The sequence below is a fragment of the Hyla sarda genome, chromosome 2 (assembly GCF_029499605.1).
Source record: "Hyla sarda isolate aHylSar1 chromosome 2, aHylSar1.hap1, whole genome shotgun sequence".
In the NCBI taxonomy this organism is placed as follows: Eukaryota; Metazoa; Chordata; class Amphibia; order Anura; family Hylidae; genus Hyla; species Hyla sarda.
Window position 1 is genome coordinate 367,007,943 of NC_079190.1, and position 20,743 is coordinate 367,028,685.

A 20,743-nucleotide genomic window follows, 5' to 3' on the forward strand; every position below is an offset into this window, starting at 1 on the left:
TGAGCCCACAGAGCGCTTTGTCATCATATGAGGTATTTCTATACTCGAGAGAAATTGGCTACAAATTTTGGGGGGCTTTTTCTCCTAATACCACTTTTAAAAATGAAAAAAAATGGGGTTACAAGAACATGTTCGTGTTAAAAAATGCTGATTTTGATTTTTCTCCTCCACTTTGCTGCTATTCTTAGGAAACACCTAAAGGGTTAACAAACTTTCTGAATGTCATTTTGAATACTTTGAGGGGTGTAGCTTCTATAATGGGTTATTTCTTTAAAAAAAAAAAGCCCTCTCAAATCCACTTCAAACTTAACTGGTGCCTGAAAAAATCCGATTTTTAAGTTTTTGTGAAAATTTTGAAAATTGCTGCTTTACTTTGAAGCCCTCTAATGTCTTAAAGTAAAAACTTGTCAACTTTGTCAACACAAAGTAGACGTATTGTATTTGTGAATCAATATAAAATGTATTTGTGATGTCCATTTTCCTTACAAGCAGAGAGTTTCAAAGTTACAAAAATGCTAAATTTTTAATTTTTTCATCAAATTTATGAATTTTTTCACCAAGAAATTATGCAAGTATCGACAAAAATTTACCACTAACATAAAGTAGAATATGTCACGAAAAAACAGTCTTGGAATCAAAATAATCGGCCAAAGCATCCCAGAGTCATTAATTCTTAAAATTTACAGTGGTCAGAATTGCAAAAAAAGGCTCAGTCCTTAAGGGGTTAAACACTATGGGGGAGATTTATCAAAACCTGCACAAAAATGAGTATTAAAATGTAATTTAAAGCTGCAGTCTTCTGACCCCTATAACTTTATTTTTCTGTATACGAGGATATGTGAGGGCTCATTTTTAGCACCTTGATCAAAACATTTGTTTAAGGTATACAAAGTGGCCAAAAAATTAGCAATTTTGGATTTAGTTATTTTTTTTCCTTACACATATGCGGTTTAATTAACACTATTTTTAGTCCTCATTGAGGACCATTACATGCAATCCTTGGATTGCTTATACTGTTTAGTGTTATGCCATAGCATGCCTTGATCAGTGCTCTGCTGCTCCAGCCTGCCTATCGGGCGGTGAGGAGGCAGGTAAGGGCTCCGTTGAGCTGCCGGGACTGTTTTACTTTCATTTAGTCTAAGGGGTTAATATTGGGCATCACAGTCATCGGTAATGTCTGGCATTAGACTCGGGTCCCAGTGCCTAATAGCCCCTGGGACCACCCAGCCACTCAGCTCCCAAGCTAGCGTCATAGAAGGGGAGTGGGCACAGGGATTACATGTACGCCCGGTGTCCTTAAGAGGTTAAAGGAATTTCGTCCATTTGACAGTCCAATGATGCTCTCCCCCCCCCCCCCCCCCCCCTGTCAAAGCCTGAGAGAAGTGGCATAGTCATCTTGGCAAATCCAAAGCTGTTGTGACCAAACAGTTGGGAGCAGTGGTTACAGCAGGTGGCCCACAGAAAACAGGTTTCCGACAGCTTTAACAAGCATAATTTGCCAACTAGCATGATCAGCTCCCACAATTTCCTTATCCATTATCCAGACACAGGTGGCACCTTTATTACACACCCCTGTCTCTGCCTGGACCATTTTTAAGGCGCTTTGCGGAAGGAAATTGGGTATCACAGCACCTCTTACATTTCCTGCCAGCCAAGCTTGTCAGTGCTGTCGTAAATGAGAAAGCTGGATTACAACTGACTAGAACTGTGTTATCTATAGTGATAAATCCAGGTTTGGGATCTCACTATAGACTGCTTTGAGTTTAAAGGGGTATTCCAGGAAAAAAACTTTTTTATATATCAACTGGCTCCAGAAAGTTAAACAGATTTGTAAATTACTTATGTTAAAAAATCTTAATCCTTCCAATAATTATTAGCTGCTGAAGTTGAGTTGTTCTTTTCTGTCTGGCAACAGTGCTCTCTGCTGACATCTCCGCTTGTCTCAGGAACTGCTCAGAGTAGAAGAGGTTTGCTATGAGGATTTGCTTCTACTCTGGACAGTTCCCGAGACAGGTGTCATCAGAGAGCAGTTAGACAGAAAAGAACAACTCTACTTCAGCAGCTCATAAGTACTGAAAGGATTAATATTTTTTAATAGAAGTAATTTACAAATCTGTTTAACTTTCTGGAAACAGTTGATATATATAAAAAACATCTTTCTGGGATAACCCCTTTAAGGGTCATGTGGTATGCTCTTCAATCAGGCTTTTGTTAAGTGACACACTGCCCCCAACTGCTGGTCTGGTGATCTGTGCAGCCATCGCATATAACGATGATACCCCTTGTAGTGATATGAGGGACGCTAACGACTTGGCTATGCAGTATTTCCTGTGGCCACACATGTTGCCTCTCATGGCAGGGCGTTCCAGATGGCGTTTATTAGCAGAATAATCCTCAACCACACCCAGGTAACGTTTTCCTGTAATCTCTACACCAGATTGCAACACTTCCTTGGCCTTCCCAAGTTCCAGATTTATTGCAAATCAAGCATTTATAGGATCAGCTAGGGTGCCAGGTTCAGAAACCTACAAATGTCGGAGCTGCATCATCTGTTGGCAAATATGCTGCCGGCAGCTATATGGAACCTGTATGTCTCCATGACTTACCGTATGTCATCTTATAGTCAACCTAGAGGCTACTCAACAGGGTTCTAAATCCTTCTTTCAATTGTACAGTTTTCCACAATAAATGTATCTTTTTATTCTGTTAATATTGTAGTCACTCACATATATCATTGCTTTCATTTCATAGTGTCATCCAATTCCAAAACTCTTTCTTGGTGCATTTATTATTTTTATTTAGTGTTGTGGTGTAATTTAGAAGTTTTTGAATTTTCACAAAGAATAAAACTCTTTGCAGCCTCCAAGGTTAATCAGCATGCAATCCATGCAGAGAAATAATATGAACTGTGTACCTTACCAAGCGCATCAGATGAGAATGGCACAGAACGCTGCTCAGAATGCCAATCGGATGCCAGGTGTACCTCGTCACAATGGACCTCAGTACTCAATGATGCAACCTCATCTCCAAAGACAGGTAATTCTAGATCTTAAAAATTGTAGCATTTTTGTTTTAAATTATTTATCTTGGCTTTATCAAAATGTTATAATTGTTAAAGGGGTTGTCTTGGATTAAAAAAATAAATAAAAAAAATTCCCCAGAAACAGCACCCCACTCCATGGTCTCAGCTCTTGGGACCGTATTTTTGATTATTGTCCAAGATAATGCTCCCACCGCAGAATTAGCGAGAGAGTTGTCAGTGGGCTCTTTCTGGAGTTGTGATGCAGACGCATTTACTTAAATAGGGATGAGGATGAATACCAGTCACTGCCTGTGGTTATAAGCTCCTACTAAAGCGTTATTTTTTATTTTGTGAAATTGTATTTTTGCAAAATTAGTCTGAATGAAGTCTGTAGATTTTTCTTGGGTAAAATAATGAATCTAGGCAAAAGCATTTTCTTAGTAGTCAGATGTAAGCAATCTGTTTTAACAATACATTCGATGGATGCAAAAATGATGTTAATGCACCCTAATACATATTTCTGAGGTCATTTAATTATTTTTTTTTTTTTTTTTTTTTTTTAAATCAACAAGTAAAAGCTGCCAATTGAGCTATGCTTTATTGCCATGTAGGGAATGGATTAGAATGCTGTTCATTTCTCACATCCCTTGCTCGCTGTAGTTTCAGGATTGCTATTGTAATCCCAATGTGCTATCATTGCTTTTAGTAAATGAAAAAAATAAGTGTATTTTTAAGGTCCAGGAGAACCCTGCTGCTTTGTCATCTCCACTAATTTGCATGTTTGCAGTCACAGTTTAATAAATGTATTAACATTGTTTTTTATTGCTTTAATACTTTTTTGACCGATGTTTGGATGTTAAATGTATGTATGTTTCTTTCCTTCCAGCAGCACTCTAATCCTGGGCATGCTGGTCCATTTCCAGTAGTTTCAATGCATAATAATGCAATCAATCCTACTAGCCCTACTACAGCAACCATGGCAAATGCAAACCGAGGCCCAACCAGCCCGTCTGTTACGTCAATAGAATTAATTCCATCTGTAACAAATCCAGAGAATCTGCCTTCTCTGCCTGACATCCCTCCCATTCAGGTCAGTGCGTCAGGCTTAAAGTATTCTTCCTTTCACTATTACCCTTTAGCTGCTGTAATAGTTTCCTTTTTTCAGGCAGTATTATGGGCTCATAACCCTTTGTGTTATTGGGTACAGCTGCTCTAATTTAGTGGCTTTAATTGAGATCTGGTTGTTCTTCTGTGACGTGTACTCATGAAGTATCTGTAGCAGTAATGAAGATTTGGATATTATAACTTTCATAATTCTGTGGAAACTTTATCCTGCATGTGAATGTAGTTTAAAAAAAATATTAATGTGCATTAACTGGACTGGCCTACTAACCGCATTTATCACTTATTTTTAGTATAGCTAATAAATACATGTTCACTTAAGGGTTCAACTGCTGGGACCCCACCAGCCTCTCTAGCGCTCTCTACCGATGCTTGATTGTTTTGATTGGTGGGGGTCCTGGCAGTTGCACCAAAAGTTGTCATTCATTTGTCTCCTATCCTAAGCGTTAAATGCAGTTTTTCCATGTTTATGATGAAACGTCAGTGGATTCTGTCAGGATTTAGGCACCAAAACCAAACCATAATCCTGATCTTGAATTCACGAACATTGTGCACACTGCTTAGGACTGGCTCATTAAGGCTGTTGATCTAGAAAAGGCAAAATATTACAGAAAACTACAAAACAAATGTCCTTGCTATTCTATCAATGTTATCCTTGCTACTCCATTTTCGTAAAGTTTAGTTCAGGATCTCCTCCAGGCTAAAGGAAACCGGTCACACTGAAAATGCTGTCTGTGAGGCCGGCAGCAAGTTATAGTGCAGAAGAAGCAGAGAAAATTGGTGTGTAGCTTTGTGGACAAATATTCAATAGAGCTTATTTATAAATTTACATTCCTGAGTATCCTAAGTTTAGGATTCCAGCGGGCTGCCCTGCTCATTGCTTGGCAGCTTTTCCTGCTATGTAAGTGTTCATAGAGAGAGCGATCATTAGAACAACCCACTGGACTCCTTAACCCCGAATGAGCAGGAATGTGAATTAGTAAATTACACACTTTACTGAATATTTTCCCCACAAAACTATCAATCTACTCAGCAGATCATGCTCCATAACATGATGCATGCAGATCAGACTGCATGAATATGAAAGGTTTCCTTTTAACTTGCAATATATTTAACTTTTGTAGAATAAACCTTTCTATAACCTCTTGGAGTGGCATTCCAGTGTTATTAAAAACTAACACTGGAGCCCCTAGAAAGAGAGAGGAGAAAATGATACTTGCCTACCTTGATCCGTCACAGCTCCCACCTCCTGTTTCCTCCACTTCTGCTTCTCCGCTGCTCCTGTCTCCTGCCTGCTTTGGGGACGAGAGCTCTGAACAGTACCTGCCCACTCCCAGCAGTGACCTATCTTGGCCAGTCATTGGCTCAACCAGTAAGTTCTGCTCTGAGCTCTTGTCTTGAATCCTGGCAAAAGACAGAAGCAGTGGAGGAAACAGGCGCTGCAGTGGGATAGGTCAGAGAGGTTTTCTTTTATTCTCCCGAGAAATTTAAAATCTGTAGACATTATGTAGTGTATGAGCTGGTATAATGCCCACAAAGCAGACAGGAGGTTCATATTTTCTTGTATAGCTTATAGGAACTATTAACAGCATTGCCTTGTGCTGCTGTATAAAAATGAAACCATAGTGTAAATATCTTTTTAATGTTCCGTAGTTCAACATTTATGGGTTTTCTTTAAACCAGTGTTTCTCAACCAGTGTGCCTCCAGTTGTTGCAAAACTACAACTCCCAGCATGCCTGGACAGCAAAGCTGTGATTTGTAGAGGTTCTCAGTTGTCAATACAACTTTATCTGATGATCCTCAGGCATTCTTCAATGTTACTGTCTAAGTCCTGACACTGCAGTTGGCATAAGAATTTGAATGTTGGTGGTTTTTCAGTAACATAGGATGTTTTAATTGAGGCTCATGATTATTTATATATGTAATAGGTAATGTACATTAAAGGTGAGTTTGTTGGTACAGTTCTTGTAATCCAGCATTTAGAGTTCTGCTCCTAAGGGACCATCAGAAATACTGAACACTTCTAGATACACACAAACTATCACACTTGTAGGTTAGTTAAAGGGGTACTACCGTGCTGACAACTTATCCCCTATCTAAAGGATAGGGGATAAGTTGCCTGATTGCGTGGGGTCCCGCCGCTGGGGACCCCCGCAATCTCGCACGCAGCACCCCGCTCTCATCAGGTCCCGGAGCGAACATCCGCTCCGGGTCTGATGACTGGGTCGTTGATCGTGATGTCACAGCTCCGCCCCCGTATGACGTCACGCTCCGCCCCTCAATGCAAGTCTATGGCAGGGGGCGAGACACCTGTCTCACCCCCTGCCATAGACTTACATTGAGGGACATCACATGGGGCAGAGCCGTGACGTCACGATACTCCAGCCCCGTGATCGGCAGTCATCAGACCCGGAGCGGATGTTCGCTCCGGGGCCTGATGAGAGTGGGGTGCTGCGTGCGAGATTGCGGGGGGTCCCCAGCAGCGGGAACCCACGTGATCAGGCATCTTATCCCCTATCCTTTAGATAGGGGATAAGTTGTCAGCACGGTAGTACCCCTTTAATCCTGCAATGCCAGTCTGTTTGGTAATGTTCCTGTAAAACTAACGGTAAAGAAGTATATTTTCAGAATTTTTCAAACTTGATAGTTTATACTGTTGATACAGGGTTAAATTTTGTTGGTTGTTAAATGTATGTTATGTTTCCTCTTTGTCTTGCAGTTAGAAGATGCTGGATCAAGCAACTTAGACAACATATTAAGTAGGTACATCTCAATTGGGCATCAGCTTCCACAGCCAACAAGCACTATGAATCCATCTCCAGGACCATCTGCCATGTCACCAGGATCAACAGGTAAGTGATATAGTGGCTCTAGCCTTCCTGAGCACCACAATGTTTTTAAAGAAAACATTAATAATTAAAGAAAAACGGTCAGCCTGTTCACCCACACTAAACCCAAATACACTGGGTTATAGTAAAACAGGATTCCAGCGAGGGGTCACTTAAATATATCCAGAAGGTCCTAAGATATGTCCCCCAGAATATCCTCTGCTAAATTTAGTAAATTGTGTGCAGGAGGTGGGGCTTCGCCGGCTCAATTTACATATTCATTGCCTGTGACTCCCCTTCACTAGGATGTGGGTTCACAGAAAATGGATTTGTAAATTAAATTGCCGAATCCCCACCTCCTGCACATGATTCGCTGTGGACATATTTAAGTAAGTGACCCCTTGTATGGACTCTGTTCACCCACACTAAAACCCAGTGTATATGGGTTTAATGTGGGTGAACAGGCTGACAGTTTTCCTAAACACTTAAACTCTGTTCACACTAGCATTATGAATGATTTTTCAAAGTGATACTGATAAAGCTCATTGACTTTAATGAAGTCTGATTGTTCTGGTATTTCTACCAATAAGAATAGCATGACAGGACAAACTGCCATTTTCTTGCAATCCATAATCCTGGAAAGCCTTATAAAACCTAGATTTACACTGTCTGGCAGTATATCAGTTTTAAGGCATGCTTTCAGCAAATGATAAGATTTATATCAAAGCAGAAAAAAAAAATACTTTCCTTCTTCCCTTTACTTCATCCATTGAATGGGTGTATTCAAACGTACAGTAGCCTGTGCTTAGGTGGTGCTGCAGAAATGTAGTGCTGTTCAGTCATTTAGTTTACATTAAAATCTGCACCTTTAAATCTTCAGCCTCAAATATTTGCAGGATCCTGCATGTGTAAATACACCCTTAGGATAGGGTAACACGTGTGCCGTACTTTGCTGCATATTTTTCTGCCCATTGATGTCAATAGGTAGCAAAATCAGCTGCAGAAAATATGCAGCAAAAAAATATTGATGAAATTGTAGAAGATAAACCTAAATGTATCTTAATAATGAATACTGTATTGTCTAAAGCATTTAGTATGATGCAGTGAAATTAAGTTTGTGAAAGCCAAGATGTCCTAAATAAAATTGTACATGTAAAATAGTCTTTCCCTTCCACTTAACAGGTGTGAAAACTTTTCTCTAAACTTTAATTCTTGTCATTCCCTTAGTTTGTAGATGCTGTAAGGTAGCTCATTTCAGCAAATTCAGCATTGTCCAAATCCATACTTTATAAATGTAAAGCAGCATTAGGAATATTGATTTCTGGCTTGTAATTAAGTCTTGATATTGGGACATCAAAGTGGGTTACTACATTGAGTAAAGACAAATGCCTTTGTGATCTCTTCTGTTGGAATTCTTTGAAAGAATAAAAACAGTCTTTCACAATAGATATCACAATGGATTTTTGTCTTGAAATAAGGACCTGTACAATTATGACATAAACATAATGGAAATATTACAAGGAATGCCATTGTAACCTTACCACAATGGATTTATTCCTTTGAATAAGCACACGTTCCCATTGTATCATCATCACAATAAAATTCCACTTTAGATTTGTTCCTGGGTGTGAATATAGGTATTATGTCATATTTGCAGTGTAAGTAGGAATAAAGACAAATGTCTGACATCATAAGTCAAAGACTTCATCTTAAAATAGTCATATACCATTATGATATAATTAAACTTATGTCTTGGAAATTGACATATACCTATATGTTGCCTTCGACTTCTATTGTATAGAAGTTTAAAAAAAAAAAAAAAACACAAGGTTGACAAAATATTATTGGACCTGGTCCTAATAGGAAATAATATTCTGTCTGCTTACTACCCTTAAATGGGCACTGTCAGATCAAGAAACTTTTTATATGTTGTTAGTGACGAAAATGAAAGACCTTTTGTAATATTGTTGTAAAAAAATAAATAAAACTGAATATTTCATAAAGAAAACTGCTCCTGAAAATCCCACAACTAAGGGTCCCCATACCTACTGGGACACTAACCAATCCTGCAGCAGCATCAGACTTGTCCATTAGTTATGGACAAGAGATGACTTATAGACAAGGCTGCAGGAGCAGACACCAATCACCTCCCACCACAAGGGAGGGTCACGCACCCTTCACCGGAGAGGATAATTTACACTGAGCTAATGAAGAGGTTTTTTTTTGTTTTGTTTTTATATAAATAACTATAGGGGATAGAGGCATAAAAATTACATGTTCCTGGTCAGGATTAGGTACTTTTTTTTATTTTAATTTTTTGTGGGATCTGACAGGTACACTTTAACAAACTTTCCTTTTTGTTTTAGGTTTGTCTAACTCTCACACACCAGTAAGGCCTCCTAGTACATCAAGCACAGGCAGTAGAGGAAGGTGAGTAAATGGCTTATCATAACATTTTAACAGAATCTCTCCCTTTGTCATTCTTTCATACAAATCATAGAGCGGTATAGAATGTCACTGCTATTTTAAGAAAAATTAGTAGTAGTTATTTTCTGTCTTTTTATTTCACCATCATTTTAGAATACTTTGGTGTAGAGACATAGGAAGCAAATCATTTTCAAGAATTGATACATTTTGCTTGTATGCTGCTGTTCACTGAATGACATTTTCTTTTTTCTTCCATTACACAGTTGTGGTTCCAGTGGTCGAACAGTTGACAGAAATGTGTTTAAATCTGATACGGTGAAGGTTAAGCAGGAACCTGGCACAGAAGAGGATGTGTGTAGTTTTTCAGGAGCTGTTAAGCAAGAGAAATCGGAAGATGGCAGACGAAGTGCATGCATGGTAAAATAGGAAATATTTTCATATTATGTCAAACTGATTTAGTAAAAATGCTGTGAAATCTAAGGCTGTACAAGGTTTGACTATATTTTTTACACACTTACAGCCAAGGGTTTGGTCAGGCTTGACTGCGTATTGGATTCTCTTTATTCAAACTTATCATACGTATGGTTTAAATATTTAAGATAATAGTTTGACACATATTTCAAATATTGTAGTTAATGGCAAAGTGTGAATACATTTTGAGTTTTGCTGGGTCATTTGTTTTACTGCCTTTTATTTCAATTTAAGATTCAGAACCAGTAAATGCTGAACCTCAGTTTAGTCACCATTTTTAAGGAAGACGTTTAGAAAGTGTATCTATGATGCACATTATGAGTACATTAATGGGTGCGGAATCTGTTGGCCCTATATAGATACATGTCATTAATATTAAGTGGGTGCCTTTTAATGCTATTTTTTGGATTGATTCACCGATGTGGTCTGAAATGGCAGATAATCATCAACCCCAAGTGCAGTTGTGCTCTATAAGCTGGGGTAGAGGTCCTGCATTTATGGACCACAATATAGGTTCATTTTATGGATTGTCTCCCTTTGTTCGTGCATAATGCCAATCAGCAGTTGTCAGCATGGTAGGGTCAGTACTAAATACTCTGTTTGGTAGCCATCATTACTGAAGGAAATGCACGCCTATCAGTACAAGAAATTTGAAGTTCCTTCCAATGCAATGGCCAAACCATTAGGTGGGATGATGATACCGTTTTTAGTGAGAATCACCAAATGCAAAGAGTTACATCTTCTGCATGGGACAAATATATTCATAATCCTAAGAATCAGAAGCCTCAGAAATTGAAAAGTAGCAACCTCCCAGATTACAGTCCAGTGAAATGCTTCAAAAAGATCTAATTTACTGTCCAGAGGGGACGGTGTCTCCCAGGCCTAATTGTAGAATTTGTGCAAGAAAACCACAAATGAAGGAAACTAGTAAGAGGACTAAAAACACAGGCAGTGGACTCAGGCTCAGTGGTAATCTGTCCTTTAGTCTAAGGAGCCAATTTAAGATGTTTTACTCTCAACTGATTTTTCTTTAATAAATGCATATAAGGTGAGCAGATTGTCAATATGTGAAGTTGATGAAACAAAAAAAGTCAAGAAATGGCCAATAAATTCTCCTAATACAGGGCAACAAATGTAAGAACTTGGTAAGGGTGGGTTCACACCATGTTTTTGCAATACAGTTTTTTTTTATCAGGTTTTTGATAAAAAAAAAACGGATTCCTCAAAACCTGCCTAAACAGTATCAAAACGTGTGTACAAAGTTTTATCTGTATACAGTTGAAAACCGTATACGGTTTGAAAAATGATGTCCGGTGGCATCCGTTGTTAAGAAAAAACAGTATACGTTTTGAACTTTTCACTCCATTATGAATAAAGTTTCACTTGTTTGATTGAAATTCCAAGAAAAAAACTGTGCAAAGTCAAAAACCGTATGGTGAAAACTGGATGGAACCGTACACACATACAGGTCTGTACAGTTCCCATTGACTCCCATGTTAGAAAAATAAAGTATACGGTTTTTCACGTGGACCAAAAACCGTGGTAGGCCACGGTTTTCTGTCTAGTAAAAAAAGTGTGGTTTGAAAAACGGCGACAACCGTATACAATATGGTGCATACGGTTTTGAATGGAAAGTCTATAGCCACGGTTTGCTGTACGGTTGTATACGTTTTTTTTTTTTTTTTTTTTTTTTTTTTTTGATTTAAAAAACAAAAACAAAAAAAACAAAAAAACGTATACAACCGTACAGCAAACCGTGGCTATAGACTTTCCATTCAAAACCGTCAAAAAAGTCTGGCAAACACCGTTTAGGGTGGGTTCACACCACAATTTTTCCCCTACACTTTTTGGATACGATTTAGTATCCAAAAAGTGTAGGGGAAAAATTGTGGTGTGAACCCACCCTAAACGGTGTTTGCCAGACTTTTATTAAGTCAAGATTTTTCTTTTTAAATGAGGTCTTTAAAGCCAGTTGTTTTCTATTGTTTTGAAAGAAAAAAACTGTGTCCATACTTTTTTACTAGGCCTAGGTATGTTTCAGACATGCACACCAAATTATTGTACAGTCAGTTTTTAATACCCTTATTGTACTTTGCTATAGATCCTTTATCATCCTGCCATTTACAGAGTATAGTCTCAGATGTCGGAAAAGCCAAATTAGTACATAGTTTTGAAGTGTGGCAGGATCAGCTTTAGAAAAGCACCAGCCCAGCACCATTTTTAGGTTCATTTTGTTTTTCTTAGTTGTGTAAAAATAAGCTGACGTATTGTACGGTAGTTTAAATATGTCCTAATGGTTTTACTATCAAGCTGCACTCCTACCCTCTAGTGGTGATAATAAAAAGGATGATGTACCCCTTGTTTCATTATTTGTAATTGAGTGGTTGGGGTGCCTTCACAGCACATTATTGCTATCTGTTTAACTCTTTCACATAGAACGCTATAACCACTAATGATAAACCTCAGCGATCACACTGATGATCGTCATTACCGGCAGCCATGTTAGCTGATCAGGACCAACGAACTGCACTTGGAGGTCCCAATTAACCACCCCAAGCCTCAGAACCTGTCACTTTTAGGTGCTGTGATTGGCATTGATTGCCAGGTTCCGGGGCTTGGGGTGGTTGATTAGGACCGCCACAGTGCAGTTCGTTGATCCTAATCAGCTAACATGGCTGCCGGAGGGCTTCTCCTTACCTCCATGCTGCTTGATCACCAATCTTATTATGCAGACTGTCTAGGCAGCCTGTACAAGTAGATCAGCAATAGTACTGATTAATGCTTTGCATTACATAGCACTAAACTTTACCAAAATGTGAAATAGACTTAACTGGAAAAAGACAACTTATTTGCCATCACCCCGTGCAGAATTGTCTGAACTATTAATATATAATGTTTATGATTCCACTGCGTGCAGAATTGTCTGAACTATGAATATATAATGTTTATGATTCTGCACAGTAAACGCCGCAAACATTAAGAAAAAACCTCAGAATTGCGGATTCTGAATCGCTGATTGAGAAAAAAAAATGAATAAAAAGCAATCCAAAGTCCCATAAAAAAAAAAAAAAAAATTAGTACTGGTTAAAACTAACATAGCGCAATAAATTGGCCTTCATAAAGCCCTGTTTAGAGGAAAAAGAAAGTTATAGATAGGGCAATTTTTTATGGCAACAAAAGGGATCTAATTACAAAGAACTGGTCCAGCATAAAATTAACCCTCACCTGGGCCTCTAGATGGAAAGAAAAGACTTATGGCTATTCAATTGCGAGGAGGAAAATAAATTAGAATTGGCCCAGTCGTTAAGGGGTTAATGTATACCTTTGCATAGGGGGGAAAAAACAGCTGCAATACAGCATCTGTTTTCCTTTGAATTACATTATAGAAAAAAAATGACTAACATATTATTATACATTTTTTTTATTTTTTGTATGCAGCGAACACAATTGTGTTTTTGCATACAGCAAGATTAAAAATGTTGTAACGGAAACAAATCTCATTTTTTGGGAGTAAAGAGTACCGTATATACTCGAGTATAAGCCGACCCGAGTATAAGCCGAGACCCCTAATTTCAACCCAAAATCCCAGGAAAAGTTATTGACTCGAGTATAAGCCTAGGGTGGGAAATACCTCATCCCCCCCTGTCATCATCCAGACCCGTCATTAACATCCTCATCATCATCCCCTTGTCATCATCCCACACATCCCCCCTGTCATCATCCAGACCCGTCATTAACATCCTCATCATCCCCTTGTCATCATCCCACACATCCCCCCTTCATCATCCCCTTGTCATCATCCCACACATCCCCTTATCATCCCACACATCCCCCCTTCATCATCCCCTTGTCATCATCCCACACATCCCCTTATCATCCCACACATCCCCCCTTCATCATCCCCTTGTCATCATCCCACACATCCCCCCCTTCATCATCCCCTTGTCATCATCCCACACATCCCCTTATCCCACACATCCCCCCTTCATCATCCCCTTGTCATCATCCCACACATCCCCTTATCCCACACATCCCCCTTCATCATCCCCTTGTCATCATCCCACACATCCCCCCTTCATCATCCCCTTGTCATCATCCCACACATCCCCTTATCATCCCACACATCCCCCCTTCATCATCCCCTTGTCATCATCCCACACATCCCCCCTTCATCATCCCCTTGTCATCATCCCACACATCCCCTTATCCCACACATCCCCCCTTCATCATCCCCTTGTCATCATCCCACACATCCCCTTATCCCACACATCCCCCCTTCATCATCCCCTTGTCATCATCCCACACATCCCCCCTTCATCATCCCCTTGTCATCATCCCACACATCCCCTTATCATCCCACACATCCCCCCTTCATCATCCCCTTGTAATCATCCCACACACCCCCCCTTCATCATCCCCACCCCCCTTCATCATCCCCACACCCCCCCCCCCCCTTCATCATCCTCTTCTCATCATTCGCCCTCAGTGGTCTTCAACCTGCGGACCTCCAGAGGTTTCAAAACTACAACTCCCAGCAAGCCCGGGCAGCCATCGGCTGTCCGGGCTTGCTGGGAGTTGTAGTTTTGAAACCTCCGGAGGTCCGCAGGTTGAAGACCACTGCGGCCTTCAACATGCGGACCTCCAGAGGTTTCAAAACTACAACTCCCAGCAAGCCCGGGCAGCCATCGGCTGTCCGGGCTTGCTGGGAGTTGTAGTTTTGAAACCTCCGGAGGTCCGCAGGTTGAAGACCACTGCGGCCTTCAACATCATCCAGCCCCCTCTCACCCCCTTTAGTTCTGAGTACTCACCTCCGCTCGGCGCTGGTCCGGTCCTGCAGGGCTGTCCGGTAAGGAGGTGGTCCGGTGAGGAGGTGGTCCGGGCTGCTATCTTCACCGGGGGCGCCTCTTCTCCGCGCTTCCGGCCCGGAATAGAGCCGTTGCCTTGACAACGACGTATCTGCGTCGTTGTCAAGGCAACGTGACTATTCTGAGGCCGGGCCCGAAGCGCTTAGAAGAGGCCTCCCCGGTGAAGATAGCAGCCCGGACCACCTCCTCACCGGACCACCTCCTTACCGGACAGTCCTGCAGGACCGGACCAGCGCCGAGCGGAGGTGAGTACTCAGAACTAAAGGGGGTGAGAGGGGGCTGGATGATGTTGAAGGCCGCAGTGGTCTTCAACCTGCGGACCTCCGGAGGTTTCAAAACTACAACTCCCAGCAAGCCCGGACAGCCGATGGCTGCCCGGGCTTGCTGGGAGTTGTAGTTTTGAAACCTCTGGAGGTCCGCAGGTTGAAGACCACTGCGGGTGGGGGAGTTCACTCGAGTATAAGCCGAGGGGGGTGTTTTCAGCACGAAAAATCGTGCTGAAAAACTCGGCCTATACTCGAGTATATACGGTAAACTCTGTTTTGGCTAATATAACAGTAAAACTCCTTGCCCATTATCACTCAAATGCAGAGGGTTGAAGTCAGAATCTCTTATAACGTCAGGTCTATTTTACTGTCTGGAATGCAGCTTTCACACTACATTAACAAAAGGCAGAGTATAGACAGTTTGCACTGAGCTTTGCCCGGGGCCAGAGTTATGTCACTGGAACATGGATGATCAGGTATTGTTAGTATGTGTTTCCAGTTTCAGACTGTTCACTCTGCTTTAAAATGTGCTCTTGCATGCTGTGAGAGAGTGGGGAGCAGACCAGTTCTATAATGCACAGCCTCCTGAGAATAAATGTTTGTTTTTCTCGTTGTTTATACAGTCATGGCCGTAAATGTTGGCACCCCTGCAATTTTTTTTTAGAAAAGAAGTCTTTCTCAGAGAAAAGGATTGCAGTCACACATGTTTTGCTATACACACAAAGGGAATAAACAGGTGTATTGGAATTAAACCAAAAAAAGGAGAGAAAAAATAAAATTGCACATAATGTCACACCAAACTCCAAAAATGGGCTGGACAAAATTATTGGCACTCTTTCAAAATTGTGGAAAAATAAGATTTTCAAGCATGTGATGCTCCTTTAAACTCACCTGGGCAAGTAATAGGTGTGGGCAATATAAAAATCACACCTGAAAGCAGATAAAAAGGATAGAAGTTCACTTAGTCTTTGCATTGTGTGTCTGTGTGTGCCACAATAAGCATGGACAACAGAAAGAGGAGAGGAGAACTGTCTGAGGACTTCAGAACCCAAATTGTGGAAAAATATTAACAATCTCAAGGTTACAAGTCCATCTTCAGAGATCTAGATTTGCCTTTGTCCACAGTGCCCAACATTATCAAGAAATTTGCAACCCATGGCACTGTAGCTAATTCTCCCTGGGCAGAAAAATTGATGAAAGGTGTCACCACGGGATAGTTCGGATGGTGGATAAGCAGCCCCAGACAAGTTTCAAGGATATTCAAGCTGTCCGGCAGTCTCAAAGAGCATCAGTGTCAGCGCGGACTATCCGTCGACATTTAAATGAAATGAAACGCTATGACGGGGACCCAGGAGGACCCCACGGCTGACACGGAGACATAAAAAAGCAAGACTACATTTGCCAAAATGAACTTGAGTAAGCCAAAATCCTTCTGGGAAAACGTCTTGTGGACAGATGAGACCAAGATAGAGCTTTTTGGTAAAGCACATCATTCTACTGTTTACCGAAAACAGAATGAGGCCTACAAAGAAAAGAACACAGTACCTACAGTGAAATATGGTGGAGGTTCAAAAAGCACCCAGAAATGGATGGCAACAAAGTGCTGGAGAGTTCAGAAGTGGCAGCAAAGAGTCCAGATCTAAATCCCATTGAACACCTGTGGAGAGATCTTAAAATAGCTGTTGGGAAAAGGCGCCCTTCCAATAGGAGAGACCTGGAGCAGTTTGCAAAGGAAGAGTGGTCCAACATTCCGGCTGAGAGGTGGAAGAAGTTTATTGATGGTTATAGGAAGCGACTGGTTTCAGTTATTTTTTCCAAAGGGTGTACAACCAAATATTAAAGAAGAAATCCCATGCCCCAATTTAAAAAACAAAAAAAGCTCATATTAAAGTACATGTTCTAACCTTCATAATGACCTGGTCCCCTTCCAAATTGCCCATTCCGTTCGCCCGCAATCCCAGCTGAAACTCCGTTACTTCCTGCTTCATGTACCTCTCTGTCTTCCGGTCTGCACATGGGTTCCCACAGTTCCTTTCGTTTCTAGCAGGGCTCCAGCCCAGCCTACACTGCCTTACTTCTCCACCCCCTCATTAATGTAATAACGCCCACACATTTCTCTTCTCCCCCACCCTCCCCCGTTCTGCTATCCCCCTAGCTTCCCCAGCACAGGTGGCAGCCTGTGTCATCCAATCCCCACTCATGCACGTGTTCCCCGGCTAGTGATCCAGCTGTGTAAGCAGTTTGCTTATCTAGCTTTCATCACTAGTGTAGGAGGAAGAAAGCCCCATCATGGTAAAACACTCAATGTGCACAAGTGAAACATGCAATACAAAGAAAACAAATATATATTAACCCATGTATGTTTGTGTATATATATATATATATATATATATATATATATATATATTATACACATACATACATTTGCACATGTGTATGTCTGCATGTGCATATACACACACACACACACACACTTACACATGTGTGTCTGTATGTGCATGTGTGTGTTTATATATATATACATTTCTCTTTTGCACCCTCCTTATATGCCAGTGTTTCCCAACCAGTGTGCCTCCAGCTGTTTCAAAACTACAACTCCCAGCATGCCCGGACAGCCTTCAGCTGTCCGGGCATGCTGGGAGTTGTAGTATTGCAACAGCTGGAGGCACACTGGTTTGGAAAAAACACGGGCATATAAGGACGCCACCGCTTCATGACATGGTGACATCCCTGAGGTACCTGGGGCAGATGAGTAGGGGGGTCCCTATTCATTACTTTCAATAAAACACATCTACCACTATGGCTTATTTTTAGGGGATGTCTTATTTTTTAATTACAGTAAGAATGATACAACATTTCTCTTTTGCACCCTCCAAATGTGCCAGGGTTTCCCAACCAGTGTGCCTCCAGCTGTTGCAAAACTACAACTCCCAGCATGCCCGGACAGCCAAAGGCTGTCTGTGCATGCAGGGAGTTGTAGTTTTGCAACAGCAGGAGGCACACTGGTTGGGGAACACTGGCCTAGAAGCATCGGAAAATGCTTTATATAGCCTAGAACAGTGTTTCCCAACCAGGATGCCTCCAGCTGTTGCAAAACTACAACTCCCAGCATGCCCGGACAGCTGAAGGCTGTCTGTGCATGCTGGGAGTTGTAGTTTTGCAACAGCAGGAGGCACACTGGTTGGGAAACACTGGCCTAGGGGAAAATACTTTATATAGCCTAGAACAGTGTTTCCCAACCAGGGTGCCTCCAGCTGTTGCAAAACTACAACTCTCAGCATGCCCGGACAGCTGAAGGCTGTCTGTGCATGCTGGGAGTTGTAGTTTTGCAACAGCAGGAGGCACACTGGTTGGGAAACACTGGCCTAGGGGAAAATACTTTATATAGCCTAGAACAGTGTTTCCCAACCAGGGTGCCCCCAGCTGTTGCAAAACTACAACTCCCAGCATGCCCGGACAGCTGAAGGCACACTGGTTGGGAAACACTGGCCTAGGGGAAAATACTTTATATAGCCTAGAACAGTGTTTCCCAACCAGGGTGCCCCCAGCTGTTGCAAAACTACAACTCCCAGCATGCCCGGACAGCTGAAGGCACACTGGTTGGGAAACACTGGCCTAGGGGAAAATACTTTATATAGCCTAGAACAGTGTTTCCCAACCAGGGTGCCCCCAGCTGTTGCAAAACTACAACTCCCAGCATGCCCGGACAGCTGAAGGCTATACGAGCAAGCTGGGAGTTGTAGTTTTGCAACAGCAGGAGGCACCCTGATTTGAAAACACTGGAATAGAAGCAGAGAACAATGCTTTATATAGCCTAGAACAGTGTTTTTCCTAACCAGAGTGCCTCCAGCTGTTGCAAAACTACAACTCCCAGCATGCCCGGACAGCTGAAGGCTGTCTGTGCATGCTGGGAGTTGTAGTTTTGCAACAGCAGGAGGCACACTGGTTGGGAAACACTGGCCTAGGGGAAAATACTTTATATAGCCTAGAACAGTGTTTCCCAACCAGGGTGCCCCCAGCTGTTGCAAAACTACAACTCCCAGCATGCCCGGACAGCTGAAGGCACACTGGTTGGGAAACACTGGCCTAGGGGAAAATACTTTATATAGCCTAGAACAGTGTTTCCCGACCAGGGTGCCCCCAGCTGTTGCAAAACTACAACTCCCAGCATGCCCGGACAGCTGAAGGCTATACGGGCAAGCTGGGAGTTGTAGTTTTGCAACAGCAGGAGGCACCCTGATTTGAAAACACTGGAATAGAAGCAGAGAACAATGCTTTATATAGCCTAGAACAGTGTTTTTCCTAACCAGGGTGCCTCCAGCTGTTGCAAAACTACAACTCCCAGCATGCCCGGACAGCTGAAGGCACACTGGTTGGGAAACACTGGCCTAGGGGAAAATACTTTATATAGCCTAGAACAGTGTTTCCCAACCAGGGTGCCCCCAGCTGTTGCAAAACTACAACTCCCAGCATGCCCGGACAGCTGAAGGCACACTGGTTTGCAAAAAAATGGTACTACAAGCAGGGGGGGGGAGTGCCTTCCTGCCTCTGCACACACGATTTATTTTCAACTCTTTAGAAAAGATATATATCTCATGCCCTCTCCTGACCTGTAGCACTATATGACTGCTGCTTCAGCGCTGATCAAAGCAGGGACATATACTTCTATAGCCCAGATGCAGGGGAGTGCGCTCCTGGGCTATAGAAGTCTGTATTCTTGTTCCAATCAGCGCCGAGTCCTCGGTAATATAGTGCTGCCGGGAGGACACAGCGCTAAACTGGACAGGGGAGAGTGCAGGGGGACAAATACAGGGCACAAATGAGGGTGATTACAGGTTTTGTTTGACTGAGGCAGGGCAGAACACTGCCAGTTCCTGCTCTAACCTGCCGTGGGATAAGAATGAAAGTGAAAGTGTGCGCAGGGGCTGCTCTAATTGGCTGAAGCAGCTATTGCATATTCATAGCTGCTCAGCCAACCACGTAGGAGGGGAGGGGGGAAAATGATTATTTATGAGATGGGGCGGGCAGAGGTCGTGCACGGGGCGGGCAGCCGAACTGAAGGCTGCGTGGGGTATTGTGGGAATGTGTTGCGTCACGGCCCCCAGTATAACGGAGTTGAATGGGGGGTCGAAAGTCACCAAAAACTGTAACTGCTGAGCTTCCTGACTGACAAAAGAATCGCTGAAAACATAATTTCCATGCAGGATGGGTGATGTAAGTGATTTACAAACTTATATAACTTTAATTTATGCACCTAAACCTGTACAATTTTTCTCCGTGGGACATCTCCTTTAAGTTAAGGGGGCCAATAATTTTGTCCAGCCCGTTTTTGGAGTTTAGTGTGAAATTATGTCCAATTTGCTATTTTTCCTCCCTTTTTTGGTTTAGTTCCAATACACACAAAGGGAATAAACATGTGTATAGCAAAACATGTGTTACTGCAATTCTTTTCTGTGAGAAATACTTCATTTTCTTGAAAAATTTCAGGGGTGCCAACATTTACGGCCATGACTGTATATTGTGAGGCTCTATACAGTGATTGTCACTATTCATGGCAGCTCCCTCTCCAAGTGACGCTCACACTCCTAGTTTATTTTACAGTGACTGCATGTTTGAGATATACATAGGAAATATTCATCCTATGTATGTTACCGTATAGTTATACAGAGGTATACATCTGTAATCGGGCACAGTGGTTAAAAAACAACTCAGTGGCTCCCTTCTGATTATTTCAAAACCAA

General features: G+C 41.8%; 1 protein-coding gene across 4 annotated transcripts in view; it reads left to right on the forward strand.

The window, feature by feature from the left end:
• Positions 1-20,743, forward strand: part of TRIM33 (tripartite motif containing 33) — a 140,479-nt gene that overhangs the window by 100,946 nt on the left and 18,790 nt on the right. For 2 of the 4 annotated variants that reach the window (XM_056558381.1, XM_056558379.1), the window contains exons 10-14: positions 2,860-3,036; positions 3,909-4,112; positions 6,865-6,997; positions 9,340-9,403; positions 9,664-9,817. In XM_056558381.1, coding sequence (XP_056414356.1) covers positions 2,860-3,036; positions 3,909-4,112; positions 6,865-6,997; positions 9,340-9,403; positions 9,664-9,817 — 732 coding nt within the window. The remainder of the gene's footprint in view (positions 1-2,859; positions 3,037-3,908; positions 4,113-6,864; positions 6,998-9,339; positions 9,404-9,663; positions 9,818-20,743) is intronic. The other 2 variants (XM_056558380.1, XM_056558382.1) reach the window with 1 other exon arrangement.